The following is a 20,445-nucleotide window of genomic DNA, read 5'->3' on the forward strand; positions in this document are numbered from 1 at the left end:
TGAGGTGAGCGTTTTAGGGATTTCTCTGCTCTTTGACTGAGCTTTGAGTGAGCTGTTGGCTCACACGGATTACTATTCATATGCTGACCTCATTATTTCAAGCTCCATATTAACATGTACATGTACACATATATATGTATATGTGTATATGGCACCAATTAAGGAAAAAAGCATGAAAAACATCATCTGTAAAGTTTAGTTTTTTTTAATAAAACCAAAACGATAAGGAGGCTGATATTTGTTACACTGATTTATTACTACTTTGGACAAAGCCAGGACTGCTATCATCCTGATTACAGGTCTCTGTTCAGCAAACACATGAGTAACAAGTTATGGGCTTTTGCTGTAGTTTTCTGAATTGTCAGCTTCAAAACATGACAACATTTTAAGACGGCAAGGCCTCCGTCCCCTCTAGCTGTCCCGAGGTTTTAATGAATATGAAAAATGCTGTGAACCATGATGTTGTCATCATATCTCAAGCCAATTGAGATATTGGGTTGAGATATTGGAAATTTTGGTTCAGAGCACTACATAGCACCTTCCATGGCCATCATGACAACACCAAATTCAGAAAGATTTTTTTAGATGAATAGTTTTAGTCCTTCAAGTTGCATACAAGAAACTTAAAGGATGGCCAAGATAGTGTTCAAGGAAGCTGGACCAATTTACCCCTGGTAAGAAGTATGTTTTTTTCAACCCTTCCTTTTTCTACTTCCATGTTTCCTCTTGTGATTTCCGCCTTCTGCCTCTAATGTCTGTTTCCATCTCTCTCTAAGAAGACAGATGGGGCCTCTCCCCTCTTTATCTCTCAACTATCCCTCTCTTTTATCCCATATCTGTTTTTCTGTCTTATTGCTTTTAACTTTCTCTCTTCTTGCTTCACACTTTGTTATTGTCTTGCTCTCTTCATTTCATCTTTTTTCCAAAGTCCACATTCCTCTTGTTCTCCTTCCCTCACCACCATCTCCTCTATGCCCATCGCCACTCACTCTAACCCTCGTGCTCTCCTCTAGGAAATCCCTCTCTACCATCTGTCTGGCTGTGATGAATTCAGCCTCTTTCGGAACAAATCATCTTGGCCAAATTAATGAGACTCTCCGAGGGGATAAACTTTATCTGAGTGTGCGTGCTTGTGCGACTGAGAACGTGTATGTGCCGAAAATGCTTCATAATCCATCAACTGCACCACTTAATTTATCCAGTGACAGATAGCATGCTACATGGAAATACGTCAGAAACGGTCGTTGCACACATTGAGCTTTTTTCTTTTTTAAAGAGGAGGTCAAGAACTGTGGTGCGCCTGTTTTTGGTCATCCTCACATGTTAGTACGAACACTGTTCACTTACAGCCAGATCTTCCAACAACGATGTAAAGCTAGGGTGCCAAGCAAAAAAATACAATTAGATACATAAATTAATGGACTGTGACAGATTCTGTAATTTTCCCTCTGAAATTGATTTTGACATTAAACAGACAATATGTCATTTACAAAATTTAAGCTTTAAGTCAAACGATTTAACCAAAGCACTGCATTGACCGTTCAGGAGCTACAGACACTTTTTGTACATAGTTGCCCATTTTTCAGAGGCTTAAAAGTAACTGGAAAATTAACTAACAAGTTCTTCCATTGTTTCATGACAAATTCAGCAGATTTTTACTTAGCCTGGCGGGGCGAAGGACACTGTCTCAGCCGAACTCTGGACACACACACACATACACTGATATGCACAGACTGATCCCCCCTCCCTTTCCAAACGCCTTCGATGCTTGTGCCCTACCGGGGAAGATGGCAGTCAACTGGACCAGCGCAGACATGCCGCAGGACCGGATGCGCTGTCTACACCGGCTCTCTCGTACCCTTTACCCGCCCCTGTTGCTTGTCTTGTGTTTCTATGGTGTATTGATAGTCATGTGCTTTTTGTGCTGAGGTGTTTTTTCTGTTATCAAACTGTTCTCCCACTAGGAGCTCAGTCTGAGTGTTTTTTTTCTCCTCCTCTTACCTCATGTTATGTATTTTCGTTGTTTTTTCCTATCAGCCTTCCTTTCTGACATGTCTCCCCAATGTGATGTTTGTGTAAAGTTGGTCAGAAGGTTCCTTTGTAAGAGCGCATGCGCCATTAGCGTGCTGCCTGCTGTAACCCTAATTTCCTTCGGGATTAATAAAGTATTCTGATTCTGATAAAGGCCAATTCTTCATGTTTAAATCACATTTTTGCTTTATATAGATGAAGTTTTATTAGGCCGAAAAGCAAAAAATAAAGCCGTCGCAGAGACAGCAAAAACTTTAGGAGTGCCATAATCTACAGTCTAGTATAGTCTTAAAAAGAACTGACCAACTGAGCAACAGCAAAAGGTTTGAAATCACCCTGAAGACAACTAAAGTTGATGCTCGCATAATTTTTTCGTTGGATAAGGAAATCCCTTTCACAAAGTTAAAGCAAATCAAAAATGCACTCTTGAGGGGCTGGGTTTATCATTGTCAGAGTCTACAATCAAGCAATGCTTTCATGAATACAAAACCTAGAGGGGTTACAAGATAGTAACACTCAAGAACAGGAAATTAGACTAGTAGAAAACCTCTATAAGAGTCTGCACAGCTCTGAAAAAAGCAATCTTTCCATGAAACCAAGATTAACATGTACCTGAATGATCGGAAGAAAAAATGAAGGAAAAGGAAAGAAACAGGTCATGATCCAAAGCAAACCCCGTCCAGCAAAGTGTATGTGTCAAATTATGAGCAAATGTGGTGGAGTGGTACCAGGTCACTAGCATTTACTGATAATGTGACCGCTGAGAATTAAGAGCATGAATTCTCAGGTGTGCATGGCTATATTGTTGGCTGAAATTTAGCCAATACTAATTGGACTGTGCTTTACAATGCAAATTAATAATGACCCAAAGCTGACCAGAGAAGCAAGCCAAGAGTTTCTCAAGTGACAGTAATGGATATTTTTCAGTGGCCAAGTGAAACACCTGATCTCAACCCAACAGAGCAGCTCTTCAGTTACTGTAGATAAAACTGATGCAGAAAGACACCCACAAACACGCAGCAGCTGAAGGCGGTGCTTTTGGTGATGTATTTGATGATGTCCAAGGGTTTTAGATTTCAGGCAGTGATGGACTGCAAAAGATTTTCATTCAAATATTAAAAATAATTCTCTTATTTAAATTTATGTTATCACCAATTAACCTAATCACACAAACGGAATGTCTGTGAATTTTGGGAGGAAGCTGGAGTACCCAGAGAGAACCCACACAAACATAGGTAGACCATGGAAACTTCACACAGAAAGGTCCTGGCCAGATGAAGGCAATCCTTTAGCTTAATTGCTAATTATATTAAAAAATAGTCAGGTGCTGCCGTTTAAAAGTGGACAAAACAGCTGATGTTATTAAAGTGTTATTTGGGACTAGCACAGCATGATGTTACCACTGAACAGGTACCCTGTTGCAAGGAAGCATCATCTATCTTTCTCTAAATCAACCCCTAAATGTCACTATGAATGTAAAGTATGCATGTCACCTTACCTAATTTAGTTAAAGGGTTGACCACAATAAGCGTAACAGAAAAAATTCAATATGAGGGGAAAAAAACTGTTAAACGTATATAAAAGCTATACTGTATCTATAAAATAAAATAAAATAAAAAGGCTGAGGCACTGGAATAAAAGCCTGTCTGGGAAAATGTGTCTCAAGCCACAGATTAAAACATGATTGATTTTTTTATGCAGCAGTCCTCATTGACCATATTGACCAAAGAGCCATAAAACTGTCTGGCCACTATAAGGCTGATTCACGGATTACAAGGAAAAGCTGATGAATGGGAACAGGGACACCAGTCCAGACTCTGATGGAACCGTGAACATGTATAATTTTTCTCTGTGTGCAAGAAAAGACAGATGGAGCCTTGAAGTTACTTGCTCTATGCAGGAACTAGTGGTAGAAGTGCTAAACGTGCCCAGCCAGATCTGGTGTTAATACAAAGGCTAGGGCCAATTCATCTTCAGTGACACTCACCCAATAGCACAGTAAATTACGCAGCATGGGAGGAGGTAGCTGAGTGTGAGGAGATAGGGAAGGAGAGAGAGAGAGATATGAAGGAAGAGGGAGCTGGCATAAGAGAGTGAAAGAAGAAGGGGGGGGGGGGGGGGGGGGGTGATGCTCCAACTTACAATGAATGCTACAGACTGGGTTTAAATTCATATATCATCAATACTGGAGGCAAGAGACAGCAAGGACTGCAGGGATTTAATTATGCCAACAAGATAATAAATAAAACAATATTCATGTAGCTAGAGAATGAATGTTTCTGTGCAACACCACAACAGGCATGCAGAAAACACAAAAAATACACTTTCCTGCTCCAAACCGTTGCAAGTAATCATTTTTCATAACACGTATTTCCTGCATCATTGATGGAACAGAACTGGCCATAAAAGTCGCCTTGGCAGGAGGTGCTGGCACTTAAAATGGATCCCAATGCCAGCATGCCTTTTTTGCCAGACATATAAACAATCCTAAAAAAAGAGGAAAAAATCCCTTGGGGAAACAAATAAATAAGCTTGCCTTGCATTCTTACCTGGTTGTAAAAAGCTCTTCCTTCTCAATCAGTGTGCAAAATTTTAAATGAACTACCTGAGCTAGAGGAGCAATCACACTCTCTACAGTGTTGTTTATTAAATTAAACATTTATCAGAATTTTTCAACTTGCTTTTAAATATGTATATATATATATTACATGAACATTGAGAATTATAGCCACAGTGGACTCTTTCTGTTGTTTCAGAAAAGAGTTTCATTTGTAAATCTGGAGGTCTGGGACGAAGTGACTGTGCTGCTCTGGCGGGTTTGAGGAGACAAAAAGTCTCAGCACCCCTGCTACCTCTTGAAACTAAACAAAACTAAAAGCAAGCAACAATCAGCCAGGTGAGTCACACAGAAACAGCTATAGCTCTCGCTCTCTCACCTCTGTGTTTCCCACTGTCTCTCTCTCTGTGGACTGTTTAGTAAATAAAACTTTTGTCAATAATTCAATATTTGCTATCAAAAACAACAACAACAAAAAATTAAATAAGCTGGGAAACTAAAGGGGGGGGGGGGGATTTAACAGTCTACTACACTGCACTCTGTGTCATTTCATCAGATCATAACACAGCAAACAGTGCTGCTGTCCGTGGTTCTGAAACAACAGCCATACTTTTCTTTTTTACACATAGAGTATAAAGATTTTGTTTTCATACAGATTTTGTAAGTAACAAAGGATTGAGCACATATTAAGCCTTGATTTTAGATCAGAGATTGGATTTTGCCAAATGCTAGTGCTGCTTACTTAATACCAGGGGTGCTAACTGTGTTCACTACAAGATGGGTGCACGTTACAGTGCAGAGGCTGGCAAACATGTCAGTGATTTACATGCAGTAGTTGAATTTAATGCAAAAAGCAGCACCAATTGTGCTTCTTTGGAGAAAAAGTAAGAACCTGATAACAAAGATGGCCGTAAGATATGAAAGGTTTTTTTTCCCTTTTCATCCACTGGGGATTGCTTTCAGGTTACATCACAGACAGGTGTCATTTCATCTGCTGCAAACCGCAAGGTCAATGAAAAAACAAAGTCAGAGTTGAAACACTCTGAATTTTGAGTGTAAAAATGGAACATGAGAGCAAGTGCCACCGCAAGGGCTCACATCTCTGACAATACCACAGAAGTGCAAGGCCTCTTTCAGATGCTAAGCAATGTATGATAATTAATGGGTGGTGCTAAGACAAAAGTCTGGCACAAGATACCAAATGTTTGGGTTTTGAGCCGACAGATGGATGCCTCTGACAAAACTGAATTGCCTTCAGTGTTCTTTCACTTGGTTTCTGAGTGGTGTTTAAAACTGCAGGAGGGGAAACATCTGCCGGTGAAAAATAAACAAAACAAAAAACCCCACAGTTTCTATTATTAACACTGGGCTTTAAGCACGATTTTTATATTTTATAACAACTGTGGCAAATAGTCCTTGAGCCTGGCACTAAATACCTGGCAGTGCCAAGCAGCTGACCCTGGCTGCTGACCTCTGCACCCTGGAGGGGATTGGCAGGACTAATTAGAGGACTAATTACTCCTTTGGGATTGCACACGAATGTGCAGACAAACACAGGAAGAGTTGCTACCACTGCTCATTCAAAAGTAGAATTTCTTTCTACCTTTAAATATTTTTTAACATCACTCAACGCTGAGATAAAATTGTTTTGTGCAACAGCATATTGCACACTCCATGCTATTCCTGTCATTCTAGCCAATCATTTTTAATACCGCTGAAGAGCATGTCCTTACAGCCAACACTATCCGGAGCTACTGGCAGCTAAAATAATGATTTCTGTCTGCCAGTAACTACATCCATGTCATAAAGCCAGCACAGTGCCCACATTTGGACAGGAAACCAGAGAACTCAGTTGAGGTTATTCTTGTAAGTGTGTGTGTGTTGGGCAGCTGACCAATCCAATGTATTAACCAGCCTTTGTAAATATTTCAGCCTGGTAACAGACACTGACATGTGCAAACTGAAAGAAGGTGCACAGTTAGATTGGATGTCTTGAAATCCATTTCCAATTGTTTGGTCCAACCTCCAGAATGATGTTCCTGTTTCTTCTCTTCACTGTTTATTTTGTTCATGCAAAAATTCTTAACAAATAGATGTGTATTTACACTTACATCTTAAATGGTACAAACATTTGCACTCAGTTGGAAAAGTCTTTCTGTCCACCTGATAGATGTCCTTTCAAAATAAAATAATCGCCCTCCTTAAATTCTGCTCTGGTCTTTGCCATCTAAGGGAAATGTTGGGCACGCTAGCTGCTTAATAATCAGTATGTTCACCAGATAGTGGCTAACTATGTGCCAAGTTCAAAGTTACCTTATCAGGAATGCTGCAAACTTTTACTGAAGCTGTAAAATAACAAGATCATAAGAAGCTGGAAGATGTTCAAATGCTTTGAGGAGCTGCATAAGGCAACAGTCACACAGACCTAGAATTTTAAAGAGTGCGACTTTTACCTTGAAGGCAAACAGCCTCTGTTTTCGGTTTGCGTCACACTTTTCATTTTAACTGTCAGTCGGCGAGTAGTTGGCGACTACTTGCACTCAAGTCAATATCTTACATATGAAACACCAATCTGTGGAAATCTGCTAAAGACTAAAGCAATCAAAACGAGTTTTTTTGGTGCATTTTTTTCCCACCAATTTCATCTAGCCACGCCCAGCAACAACTCACCAACCAGGTGGAGATTACAGAACTGGAGCTTATCAGGGGTTTGTTTATTGGTCTCTAGGCCTGTATGAGTGAGGTCTAACACTGTAAAAATGTCACAGAGTGGCCCCATGCACTTGATATCAGCTTTATATTCCACAGTCCTTTGCATTGCACAGTTATTCGAATGTTGCTAATTGGAGCCTACTCTTTTCATTAGAGGGATGATATTATCAGCTCATATTAGCTAGTTTGCCCACCAAAGGCCAAGAGTCTGCAGAGCCTAAAAACTAAACTCAATAAGTACACATAAGTGTTAGGGAACTCTTTTTATATTTCATGTGTCTGAAATAAAAAAAAATCATTGGTCAGTATTGGAATATCAGGTTTTTGAATAACCAAATATCAGTATCAGTGCATTGGTATTAGCATCAGTATTAAAAATCCTGTATCAACTGGGCTCTATTGGAAATATCCAAAGACAGGTGCAGCTTCAACATGAAATTTTAGACCATTTGTTCCCGGAAAGGTCAAAGTTAAGGATCATCTCTGATGTCTGGTCTGGTCTGGTTGGTGTATAATATCTATTTTGGCCATTAGAGCTGGGCGATAGAACGATAACGATATGTATCGCGATATAACTTTTACTCGATAGAGAAATTAAGCTATCGCGATAGACCTCGCCGCTCTTGTCCTCTTAAAAAAAAAAAAAAAAAAAAAAAAGGTCAGCCAATCCAAATTAAGTAGCGCAGAGCCGAACCAATCACAGCCGCAGCGTCACGTCGCGTGACTTGTTGCATACAGCACAAGTGCCAAGCCGCACGTGTGTTTGTTTGGGAAGCAGCCAGCGGGTAATGGAGCCAGCACGTAATGGAGGAAATGAGTGTGCCGACTAGAAAAATCAACCGAGCGTGACCGAAGAGAAAACAGACGATGGTTCCAATGCCGGAGAGATTGTCGAACGGAAGAGCCATAGAAGTTCCGTTGTGTGAAGGTATTTTGGCTATTTCAAGTCTGACAAAAAACAGAGTAGCGTGCACTGTAAATTGTGCCGAAAGCAAGTCTGGAAATACAATAAACTGGTGCATGCGTCACACTGTGCGCCACGTTATTGTTTCGGTGAAATGGATTTCTACAATACTGTTACTGTTAATTCTACTCTGCAGTGTTTAAATGCTTACATATACACACAGTTACTGTCCGTCCACACATACGACTCGGTTCTGCTTCTATGCCGCAGCTTTGTTTACTTTTTCCCACCGAGGCTTCTAGACTTCTGATTGGCCAACATTTCTGCACGGTTAGGAATCTAGCGCCACCTGCTGCTTTGGCATGTTCATAGCAGCGTTTTCCTTCATTTCTGCCTTTATGTGTGGACGGGATTATTTTTTAAAACGAAAACGGAAAATCTCCGTTTTCAAAAATACCCGTGTACGTGTGGACGTAGCCTCAGTCTCTGACTGGAAGCGCTAATTCGTCATTCGGCTTTTGTCAGACTAAAGTAACTGTTAAAACTGTTTGAAAAGCTCAGCTATACAACAAGGAGAGATTGAGAATTTCCTTTTAGTTCTCAGTTTATTTGATATTGACAAAAGTTAGTCAGTTTTGTCTGATCTTCTGTAAAACAAACTAAGATTTATTTTTAGAATTAATATTTTGTTTCTAAGTGGAATTGACAATTTAGTCTGTTTCGTTTGTTCTATTTTGAAACTTAAACGCTTTAGCGGCTGCCTTTTGTGTAGTTTGCAATATTTGCCTTTATTTATCTGAAAAAGTCTCATGTTCCTTAAGTACATCTACCCTGTTGAACTTATTATGGGAAATAAATATTTAAATAAAAACAAGCTGCTGATTATTTCACATTTTACTTGTGAGCAACGGCACATTTAAATCTTACAAATATAGTTATTTGGCTTATATCGTGATAGATATCGTTATCGCCTGAAATGAAAAAAACATATCGTGATATGAAAAAATCTCATATCGCCCAGCTCTATTGGCCATATTTGCCAAATAAAAACAGTAAAAATCAGTCATCGGTGGCTTCCAGCATGTGGAAAAGAAAGAGAGGATGAAAACCCCCCTCTGTTAACAATGCCAGTCCCTTTAGTGAAAGAGAGAGAAAAAGACGCTTGGCTCATGAGCGATTTTGGTTCAGTTTCTTATGGAAACAACTAGTCTCTCATTTGAACACTGAATCTGAGCCAAGCGATTCACATGCTCATTAACAGCACAATGTGTGTGTGTATGTGTGAGAGAGCTATGATTCAAGCCATGTAAGGAAGCAGCCAAGTAGTTATATGCTGTGTGCAAACAAACACACAGTCGCCCCACCAGTTCATACCCTACTCCCGCTTTACAAACCACATACTGTCTTACTAACACCTGTCTTAAACTTGTCAATGATATCTTCCACCAAAACGCTTCTCACAATTATTCACAAAACACTGCACAGGCATGCATAAACCTATCTAGTTTAATCTATCTAATTTACCTAAAAATGGACTGCTTTATCTCATGAGGATCACAGTTCTGTCCGTGAGATGTAAACAAGGACACACACACCAGTGCATGTGCTCATACAGCCACATGCACACACACAAACACAGCCGTTACGAGAGCTGCCACAGGGAATAGGATGAAAATGAAAGCTGAGAGAGGGAGACGTGAGGAGGAAAAAAAATCGAGGGAGGAGAAAAGCCCATGTGGCAGAGGGAGATTCTCATCTTTACTGAAATCAGCTGATCCCTCCCTCTCTCTCTCTCTCTTTCTCGCATCCTCCCTCGCTCCACTGCCACAGCTTTCTCTCTCAAATCTTTCTTCCCGTCCCCCTTCCATCAACCTCATCCCACCGTGTCTTCTGCCTCCCTTTTCTCCTACCTAGCTTCCTTATTTATTTATTTTTTGCACCCTCTTTCACATTTCTCCCAATGCCTTCCACTCCACTCTCTAGTTTCTCCTCACTCTGTTGCTCTGTATTTTCCCTTATCTCTCCTTCAGCTTTCACTCGTTCGTATTATCACGCACTCTGTATTCCACCTCCCTCTTCTTCTCTCTGTCACAGTGGGAGAGCTGCAGGCAGACAGAGGCAGCATACACTAATGTTACTATATTTGACAAGACACACACACACACGCACACACGTACATTCTCCTGCCACATGCACGGCTACACACACGTACCGTAAAGAAAAACGGGGGAGGTGGGAGTATCGAGACACACACACACACAGTCTAACAAAGGCGCACCGGAAAGACAACCCTCAAGTGTACATGCATGGATAAACACACACACACGCTCCGACGCGTGCTGAGTGCAGGAATCACAAACATAGCGACACAGAAGGGGTAGCGCATGACGCCAGCAACCTAACGCTGTTGCCTCTCTTTCTATCTCTCTCAGACACACACACACACACACACACACACACACCGTCTCTCTCTTTTTCACACATACTCACGCCTCTCAGACACACGGCAACACGCAAGCTAACGAGCAGGACAGCGCTGGACATATCATTCATATACGGAACAGATCCTAAGAAAAGGATTAACTATCTCCATCCCTCTCCCTCTGAGGACCTTAGCCTCTCTTACCTCCTCTTGTTCCTCTAAGCCTTTCTTTACCTCTGTTTTTTTTCTAAAATCCTCATCTTTTTTTTTTTACACAATCCATCCCTTCACAATTTATCGGTGGGTTGAAGGGAAGCTGGAGGAATTGTCTTTATTCAGAGAGAAGGATTAATCTTACATTATTCATCTGACCAGGATCTTGAATGTATGGATTTTCTTAGTTGTAGTGGTGACAGCTTTTCTTCATTTTTTTTGTCCAGTCAGAAATTTTTGAGCTTTATTTCTTTCTTTTTTTTTTAAATAATATTTTTGGACGAATGGCTGATTGCAGAAAGCCATAAAGCTCGTGCTGTCCGAGATATTTGGTCAAAAGGTAAGTCTGGTTGACGGTGTTCACCCCACTCATTCATTTCTTCTTTTTTTTGACTGGAATTTAATATTTATAATGTCAAACAAAGTACACTGCAGAAAAAAAGAAAATTACATTTGTGTTTTTCTTGAAACATATGGGAATTCTAGACGGGGCCAAAAGTGCATACTGTGAGGAGGTGGAAGCCGTAAACGTCAGCCCTCGGGCTGTTTCCTGGACACACACTACACATTGACAGGAATGCCTAGGATGTGGTTTTGGGCCAAAGCTTGCAGGGGTGGGCAGTAGAAAAGTATGAGAGTTATGATTCATGGCATGCTTACTATAACAGGATATTCCTTCATTTCCTTTTTGTGAAAATACCTTAAAAACTATTGCTGTGCTGCAGTGCTGTGGAATAAACCTGGCTGTCATATTATAAAACATGTCTTAGTGGGCATGAACAGTAAATATTATGGTCTAAAGATCTCATAATATGATGTTAGAGAACAGTAAAGAAACTGAAATTCCCTCTGAAATGACTGCAAAATAAATTAATAGAAACTGTTGCTGGTAAAGAGGCTCCTGATGAATCATCTATTGAGATACAGCCTTTGGGAAATACACTGTAGCCTTTGTAAATATGCCAAATGCTCCAACCACAGATGTAGTAAAAACTAACTGCTACAAGTATCTGAAGGTGTATATTCAGTCCAATCAAATTAGTGAAAGAACTAATGTGAAAAACACCATCCATCCATCCATCCATCCTCCTGATTTAAAGTTAAATGCTCTAAAGCTTATAAAGTCAAAACTGTTTCAATTGGACAATGCTGCTTGCTCAAAAGTCTCATGCATAACCTAAAGTCACATGATCTACAGGTCTGACTTTTGCCAGTACATCACAACCGCTGCACATCATTCTGCTATTTTTGCAGCCCTTTCTTAATGCACAGGGGGGGCGATCATGGCTCAAGAGTTGGGAGTTCGCCTTGTAATCGGAAGGTTGCCGGTTCGAGCCCCGGCTTGGACAGTCTCGGTCGTTGTGTCCTTGGGCAAGATACTTCACCCGTTGCCTACTGGTGGTGGTCAGAGGGCCCGGTGGCGCCAGTGTCCGGCAGCCTCGCCTCTGTCAGTGCGCCCCAGGTGGCTGTGGCTACAATGTAGCTTGCCATCACCAGTGTGTGTGTGTGTGAATGTGTGTGTGAATGGGTGGATGACTGGATATGTAAAGCGCTTTGGGGTCCTTAGGGACTAGTAAAGCGCTATATAAATACAGGCCATTTACCATTTTTTTTTACCACAGTACAGAATATAAGCAAACCTGCTTTAATTCTTGAAATGATCTATGCTTACTTGTTTTTTATACTGTCCCTTCTACATGCTGTGATCTTACACTGCTCCAACAGTTTAATGGAAACTTGGTTGAACATTTCTTCAGTACTTTCTTTTCATGACCTTCACAATATCTTATGTAATATTAATCAATGTAGAGCCCTTGATAGATGCCATTAAATGGCACTGCGTTAATTCTCACTCAGAGGCCTCTGGGTAGTGTGTTGCTGTTTTTACCTGCTTTATAACACTTCACGGGCTCTAATCTCTTTTCAGATGGTGTGATGTAAGAGTGATTAGCTTGCAATAGCTGCACTGTGATTGTATGATCATGCAGTAGGTGTGAGGTTTCATCACCCTTTTGTGCCTCTCTGCTTTAGATAAAAATGAATGAAAACAGACTATTTTCCAAGTAACGCAGACACCTTCTGACATTATTCTAGAGAAAACAATTATAAAACTAATGGATTATGTGGCTGCACTAGTTTTGTATGTCTACTAAGAAACATGGCTAACAATTGAGGCCAGTCTGGGGGCTTATGTGAAACCACTCATTAAATGATTTAGATAATATCAGCTGCAAAGGATTTAATGAGTCTGGGTGATATTAATGATGCACTTAACTAAATGACAAATTTTACTCTTAGCCTCTTACTCCTAAGCACTACTGTCAGATCTGGGTGGTGTTCAAAAAAAATGAGACTAGCTAAGATTGTATGTGATATTAGCAAAAACTGATCATTTACACAGAATAAAAGTAAAGAAAGCAAAAAAAATCATGACATAATATACAGTTACAATACCAAGACAATGAGTGTAAATAAAAATAGCTGTCAGCTGTCCAAACCTATCTGAAGCATAACTGACCATCTTTAGCAGGTTCTGTTTATCCACAGCTGAGGGACACAAGTCTGAAAAAGTTTTGTCTTGGAAAGAATTTTCCTTGACCTTGACATGGTGTAATATCGGTTCCATACTTATTAAAATCAACAGCATATGTTCAGTGAAATTCAACTCTTGGACAGAATGGTATTCATATGAATGTTCAACATGTGGCTGCAAACCCACATGCATGTGTCATAATATATCTGTACATATAACTGTACCATGTGCCTGTCAACACATACAGTACGTTGCTCTTTTTGTACAGCTACTGGCGTGTGGTTAGGCGTGTGTGTGTGTGTGCCATGTTGCCCCAATCTCTTCCCTCTCCAGTGTAACAAAGCCATTAAAAATTGATTTAGGGAGCTTGGCTGCCTGGCTCTGCCTTTGTCAGCAACCTGCACGGTTACACGCACATTTAACAATGTATTTGCACTCAAGTGTTTTCATGATTTTGTATTCCCTGTTAGTTTTGTATGCATGTCTGTGTGTATATAAGAGATTTAAAAGCATGGCTTTAAGTCAGGGATGTCAAACTCATTTTAGATGGCGGGCCACATCCAGCCCTCTTTGATCGTGAGTGTGCCGGGCTGGTGAAACTCTCCTTTCTGTCAATATGAAGAAGTTTGACTTTACATTTATGTAATGTATAGAATTGTGTACACTAGTTTATCTGTTGCTTAATTACTGTGGTCCAGTATGGATGGCCACGTGGGAGCTCTTTATCAGCCAGAAAAGCTGTAAAACTTATTAAAATACAATTTAAAGCTCAAAATTTATGCCCTCCCTCTTATTTTAAAAACATCCAGTGGGCCGGTTTGCATGCCCTGAGCCGTATGTTTAACACCCCTATTTCAAGTGAAGAATTTGGCTATTTGCTCAAAATCTACACACCTGCATCCAAACAGACATAAACGCACCTGCCTTTGCACACAGATATATAGAAATGAAACTGGATGACCTCCAGCTGAACCCACTAACATGACAAATCACGAATGATTAAAGCTCTTGTCAAGGTGTTTAAGTTGTCTCATTGCAGATGACCACAGTGTAGAAAAGAATTGATTTATTGCTTACTGCCTCTTGTAGCACTGAGTATCTTTGTTGTACATTATCCATCTGTTCTGCATCCTAAAGCATTTGTGCACATTTGCTATGGAGACATAAGACATGGATGGATTGAGCTCAAGATGGCAAAATATAAACATGTCTAGCTACTGTAAAAACATCACTCAGACATAAGGTTTGTTCCGATTCTTTAAGTTGCTTTGTTACATGAGCTGATAATCTTGTGGAGGACACATATGCATGTCCTGGAAATTGATTAGCAAGATCACAAAGTATAAACCTGTCAAGCATGAATGAAGTTAACTCGCTTCCTCACTATCAACAACCTCCTGCCATAAATGAGAGGAGAAACACAATCTGCCTGATTCATGTGTCTGCCCCAAGGCGTGTGGTCAAACGTTGCCCTGCATAAAGTCTCTGCGGTATGCAACTGCAGCCTGAGTGAGTACAGCAAAGAGTTAGTGACAAAAGTAAAATGTAAAGAGGAGAGGAAGAAGAGGAGCTGAGAGGAGGGGAGGAGGTGTTACGTGATTCCTCAATAGGCAGGGTCACTCTGACACCCAAGTATTTACACGTGTATGTATATAAATGCGTGCATAGGTGCATGTGTAGATTTTGGGTGCCCCCTGTCCAGGTCAAAAGAAGGTTTCTGAGAATAGCCTGGCAGGCTTGATGCCACATCACCAGTAACGTGGCTGCAAAGGTGACCTTCTGCTACACCTTCAATACATCAGTTCCAGCATACATAGGCACATGATGACATTTTGGCAAAGCTTAACATGAATGAATTGCAAATTTTAACAATTCAAATGTTATTTCACATGTGAAATTCTGGACTATTACTGATCTTGCTGATGAAATGCAATGTTTTGTTATTTATTCCCCAGTTTGTCCCACTTTTAAGGTCTTCAGCACTGTTGTTGTAACAGAACGAATAAGCATTGGCCAGTGTGATCAATAAAGTTAAATTTACTAGTCAAGATGCCCAAAGGGCAATATCGGCTGAAATATTTGTACCTCCCTCCAAAGTAGTTTAAAAATGGCAACACTAAGCTAATGAACGGCAAAAGAGAGGCCAAAAAAAATGTCAGTCGCTCTTTGTCTAATAACCAGATGTGAGTTCCTTTCACTGTATTTGCAGCCATTTAGAAAAAATAATGATTTCATTGTTTTACTTGCTTGCAAAGAAAAGCACTGTTTTCCCTCCTTTGAATAAATCAAAACATAAACAGAGCCATGAATCATCTGAAAAATGGCCAACATAAAAACCCAGGCACCAGTTACAGTTCCAAAGGTGAAAAAGGAAATAAGAATTATTTCACACAGAAATATTCAATCTGATGGAAAATTAGTTCACAAGCATGAAGTTAAATCTTTGAAGAATGCACTCTTCAAATGATATACATATGAATTCTGCTGTGCCGAGGCTGTATAGGGGGCTCAGACAAGCAAGGACCCAAAAATACCCACATTTTGGTGAGTCTGTTAGTTTTCAGTCGTTAATTAATTGTAGAGACTTAAATTTGAATCACTCAGTCACAGTATCAACCAAGGTAATGTAGCTTTACAAGTCACACCCTACCAGCAAAATCAAAAATGAAACATTTGCGGCTTAGAGCTTAAACCAAACAGATGAATCTTCCAGAAGTTCCCTCCATTGCTCATTAATGCTTCTGAGTTTTCCAAAAGAAGCTCATGTGCTCAGTTAAAAAGAACAACTGAAATTTCCCAGTAGAGCAGAGCTAATGTGACTTTAATCACATGCAGGAAATCCATCTGCTGAATATCCTCGGTGCATGCCTCTGTTCCTTTGTTAAGGAGAGAAAGGGACCGAGAGGAAGAGAGGGAATGAATGAAAGCCACGAGGAGAGAAACGAATGCTGAATAAATGAAGGTCACAAAGAAAGAAAAAAAACAGGAATAAATGTGGAAATATAAGAAAACATACCAAAAGAGAATCTAAATAAAGAAACGCAACATCAGTTTAGTGCTTTATATTTTCCTCAGTGTCTGCCAGGTACTAATGAAAATAATGATACAACAAATAGGACAACTCAAACCCACACATACACATGCAAAAACACTAAAGAGGTGGTGCAGAAGAATTTTTATGTGCTTCTGTTTTACCCATTGCCCTTATTTTTACCTCCCTATTCCTTCTGGTATTTCCTGCCTTGTCTCTATTTTTCTTTTTATCCTTTCATCACTATCTTCTTACTATATCTCCTTTCCTCGTTATCCCACCTAATTCAGTGACTCCACCACTTTTTTCTCCTCTCCCCTAGTATTGATATTCAACCAATTGCAATTATCATACTGACAACTGATTAGCAGACTGATAGAGCACATTGATCGACCGATACTTCTCAAAGTAAGCCTCCATGCACAGAAAGTTGAACAACACAACAGCATTATCCTCCAGCTACCTCGGGTTATTTTTCTTAACATGGCTATTTAAGGTAGTACAGGTGTAAATTAACAGTTGCTGCACATGTATCATCAAATGAGTGCAAATCACATGCGCAAATGCACCTTTGCCTCTGTTCAACTCGACAGCGAAATGAACCGTGTGGAAAAAGTCGGCCTGAGTTTTCCCTGCAAACAGCTAACCATCGAACAACAGCCTAATCTGATTAGTGAGATATTTCACACACTGCTGATTGGGTTGTGATGACACTTTGGGAAAAAGGCACATCTCACAGCAGCACACTCTAGCATTTTCAAAATTACACTGATTGGCCCAGGGGGGAGGGGGGTTATGAGTCAACACTGTGCCATGTCAGTCATGTCATAAGAGCTTTCTCCTATGGTAATTTCCCACTTGTAAAGACCTATTTTCACTGCAATTACTCAACAGTGACAAGAAAACTTTGTTTTTAAGCATGTGAGATAAGTTTCACTACAGTGATGTAATTGACACAGGTCATTCATTTTTCAGTCCATCTATTGAACTGATACAATAAACTTTTTTCCTCTCATTTCCTCTCTTCCCCTCTTCCACCTAGCTGGTCATGGTAGATGGCTGCCCCTCCCTGAGTCTGATTCTGATTTCTTCCTGTTAAAAGGGAGTTCTTCCTCCCCATTGTCACCAAGTGCTTGATTACCAGTGAATGCCTGATTATTGTGGTTATCTATCTAATTTTGTAGAAATCCTAAGGCAAGGGTTGCTTTGAATTGGTACTATATAAAGTAAACTGTACTGAAATTAGTTTACAGAGTTACAAGTCCAAACAACAACACATCTAGCTCTATGACTAACTCAAACAGGCCACAAAGACAAGTTTATAGTTTATAGCCGATCTCAGTCCATTCTACACATCCAGTTGGGGGCATTAACCTTGAAAGCCAACTAGGAGTGACCCTTTAAGCTTTTTTCTGAACTGAGTGGTTCCTGTCATATTTCATGCATGCTTATAGAACAAAATAACTGGGTTTGCATGAGAAGTTAGTGAGGGTGGTCACTGTCTATGCAGCTACTTTTGGAAAAACCAGTAAACTATTCTAATGGTTGTTAAATCATGTCTTTATCGATATATACTGCCGTTTCAAAACTGGTTTTTAATTAAATCAAATGTCATCTTTATGGGGGAAAGACTTACTAGTGCTTCGACCAGGGTACAGACGCAACACATCTAAAAGTCATCTTTCAGCCCACCTTCATCCCTGCTCCTCTTTTCATGTTTCATGTTTATCTGTTCTCACTCATGCCCTCTGTTGTGTTCTGGATCTTGCTGCTGCCTTGCCAATCTCATCTTTACCACATATGTGCAAGAAACGAATGGCCAGAAAGTCCAAGAACAGACCCGACCTAACAAATATGGAAGATCGACAGTCTTCTTTGAACTCTATCATAGTCCTAACTTAACTTAACAATATAAATATAAAAAAAAAAACCATAATATGTAATTATGTTTTCTGCAGCATTCTGCAATGAGGAGGTTCTGCAGATTTGCTGCCTCTATAAGGAAATCAATGAGGATAGTTTCACTGTTTCCTTTGCTAAAAGTTTTGTTGATTTTTTTTCACAGACTTGCCAAGCTGAAGCTTTAGAGAGTATGAGCAGCATTGTATCACCTTTTGCTGTCTTTGCTCAAGGGTAGTTCTGTAGCCCCACAATAACACTTACACTTGTTTATTCTTTCCATTCATCTCTTCTTTTCCTTCCCTCCCACTTTTGCTGTAATTTACAGATTCTACATTTATCCATCTCTCTGTCTCTCTCTCACTGTTGTCTTCCCATTTTCCCTCTGTGTCATTCACACTTTGTCTCTCGGTGCCAGACAGTTAGCACTAGGGGGTCTGTCTGCATTAAAGGCAAAATAAAAACATGTGTTATTTATGTCTATTATGTACCAGTGGTTTGTGATGACTGCATGCGCATACATAAATATGCACACTTGCCAGGATAGGTGCAAACGCAAAAGCACACTTTTAATGTATCACAAACATGAGTGTTCGCACACACACAGTATCCTGCTGCTTTAGCCTTCACTGCTGACGGCATATGGGAGTGCGCATGCATGTTTGCACGGGGGTTTTGGCAACCCGTGAGATAACAAATCGATGCGATACGGTCTCGGGATCAGGATTTGAGGTTGGATTGTGGATGTGTTTGTCATACTTGTCTTTTCTCTGTCTGTTCAGGTGATTTGGTGTGATTTTTCACATTCACCACATTGTCGGGAGCCTCATTCATGGCGCCTTGACACCGCTTCCACAGTCCCGTCCCTCCATCAGAGGAAGGCCGCAGTGCTCTGTCATGCCCCCCCACACCCACCCCCCCGGGGGCACTGGCCTTCCCCCAGCTAGCGCCACTATCTACCACTGCTACTTGGCCAAACCAGGTGAGTCAAGAAAACAAAGAGCAGATTAATAGGGACAAAATTGAGTGAGATTATGAAAAAAAAAACAAGAAGAGAGGAAAACATGCTGTTCCTCTCCGACTCAACTCCAGTCTATTTTATTCACGTCTATTGTACTCCAAACTATGCATGAAAGGAGGAACACTGTCTGTTTTGACAGCTGCTAATATTTGCATGCCAGCATGATTGAACACACACATACCCACGGACATGCGCGCACTCAAAGGACAAGGGCACTGAGCATACTGTGGCCACGTGCCAAGGCTTCCACAGAAATGCCACATTACTGTATTAATCCAGCCAGTGAGATGTAGTGATATGATATTTTCTTTCTTTAATTCACCCTATCGCTTCCTTTCCGAAACAAGATTTCCTTTCCTTTCACTTATTGTCTTTGTTTTTTCTGCATCTCACTCCTTTTTTCACCTGTCACCCTTTGCCTCTTCCTTTTATTCCTGTCCATCCCTGCATCCAAGTCTCTTTGGACCCATTATCTTTTTTCTTTTTTCCCCCCTTCGTCTCATATTGCGCGTACACTCAGTCAAAACAAAAATCCATCAGAAGTCGGGTGGCATAGCAACAGATAGGACAGCTGTATGCGTGTGTGTGTGTGTTGTGGAGCAGACAGTGGCACAAATGGTTCTCACTCTCTGAGCGATTCCAGCCAATTTTTCAGCTAATAGGCAAACACAAGGGCACTCCTTTCCTCTTTTGTTTTACATCATGCGCATGCTGAAGGAGCACATGCTGTAAATGAATGGCTTTACAAAAGAGAGAGACTAAGAGAACAGGGATCTTTGTCTTCCTGTTGGCGAGGTAAGGTATTATTGGTCCTGAGGTGTCTGGGGGGGAAAAAAAAGACGCCCCCACAAACTGCTGTGTAACACCGAGGACACTAAATAACAGGGCAACACTATGTGTCTGAACCTCCAAACACCCACACAGAAACTCTAAGTCAACAGATATGCCTCCCTCTGAGCTTCTCGTTGTCTCCATACCAGCACCTTATACCTCTTCCTTTCTCTCTCTACCTGCACTTTACATTTTCTCCAACCTTCTCTCATCTCCGTATTTAATTCAAATCAGTTTAACTCGGATGCCTGCGTAAGCTTTAGTAGCATATTTGCTGTAGGGTCTACTCTA

General features: G+C 40.5%; 2 protein-coding genes across 2 annotated transcripts in view; one reads left to right on the top strand and one right to left on the bottom strand.

The window, feature by feature from the left end:
• cacna2d4a (calcium channel, voltage-dependent, alpha 2/delta subunit 4a) overlaps positions 1–20,445 on the bottom strand; it is a 107,338-nt gene that overhangs the window by 36,630 nt on the left and 50,263 nt on the right. The gene's annotated exons all lie outside the window — the stretch shown is intronic.
• lrtm2a (leucine-rich repeats and transmembrane domains 2a) overlaps positions 10,680–20,445 on the top strand; it is a 28,039-nt gene continuing 18,273 nt past the window's right edge. Inside the window, exons 1-2 of the mRNA XM_080886803.1 lie at positions 10,680–11,179; positions 19,085–19,284. Of these exons, the coding sequence (XP_080742929.1) occupies positions 19,200–19,284 (85 nt within the window). The 5' untranslated portion in view covers positions 10,680–11,179; positions 19,085–19,199. The remainder of the gene's footprint in view (positions 11,180–19,084; positions 19,285–20,445) is intronic.

Source organism: Rhamphochromis sp. 'chilingali' (assembly GCF_963969265.1).
Source record: "Rhamphochromis sp. 'chilingali' genome assembly, chromosome: 7".
NCBI classification, from domain to species: domain Eukaryota; kingdom Metazoa; phylum Chordata; class Actinopteri; order Cichliformes; family Cichlidae; genus Rhamphochromis; species Rhamphochromis sp. 'chilingali'.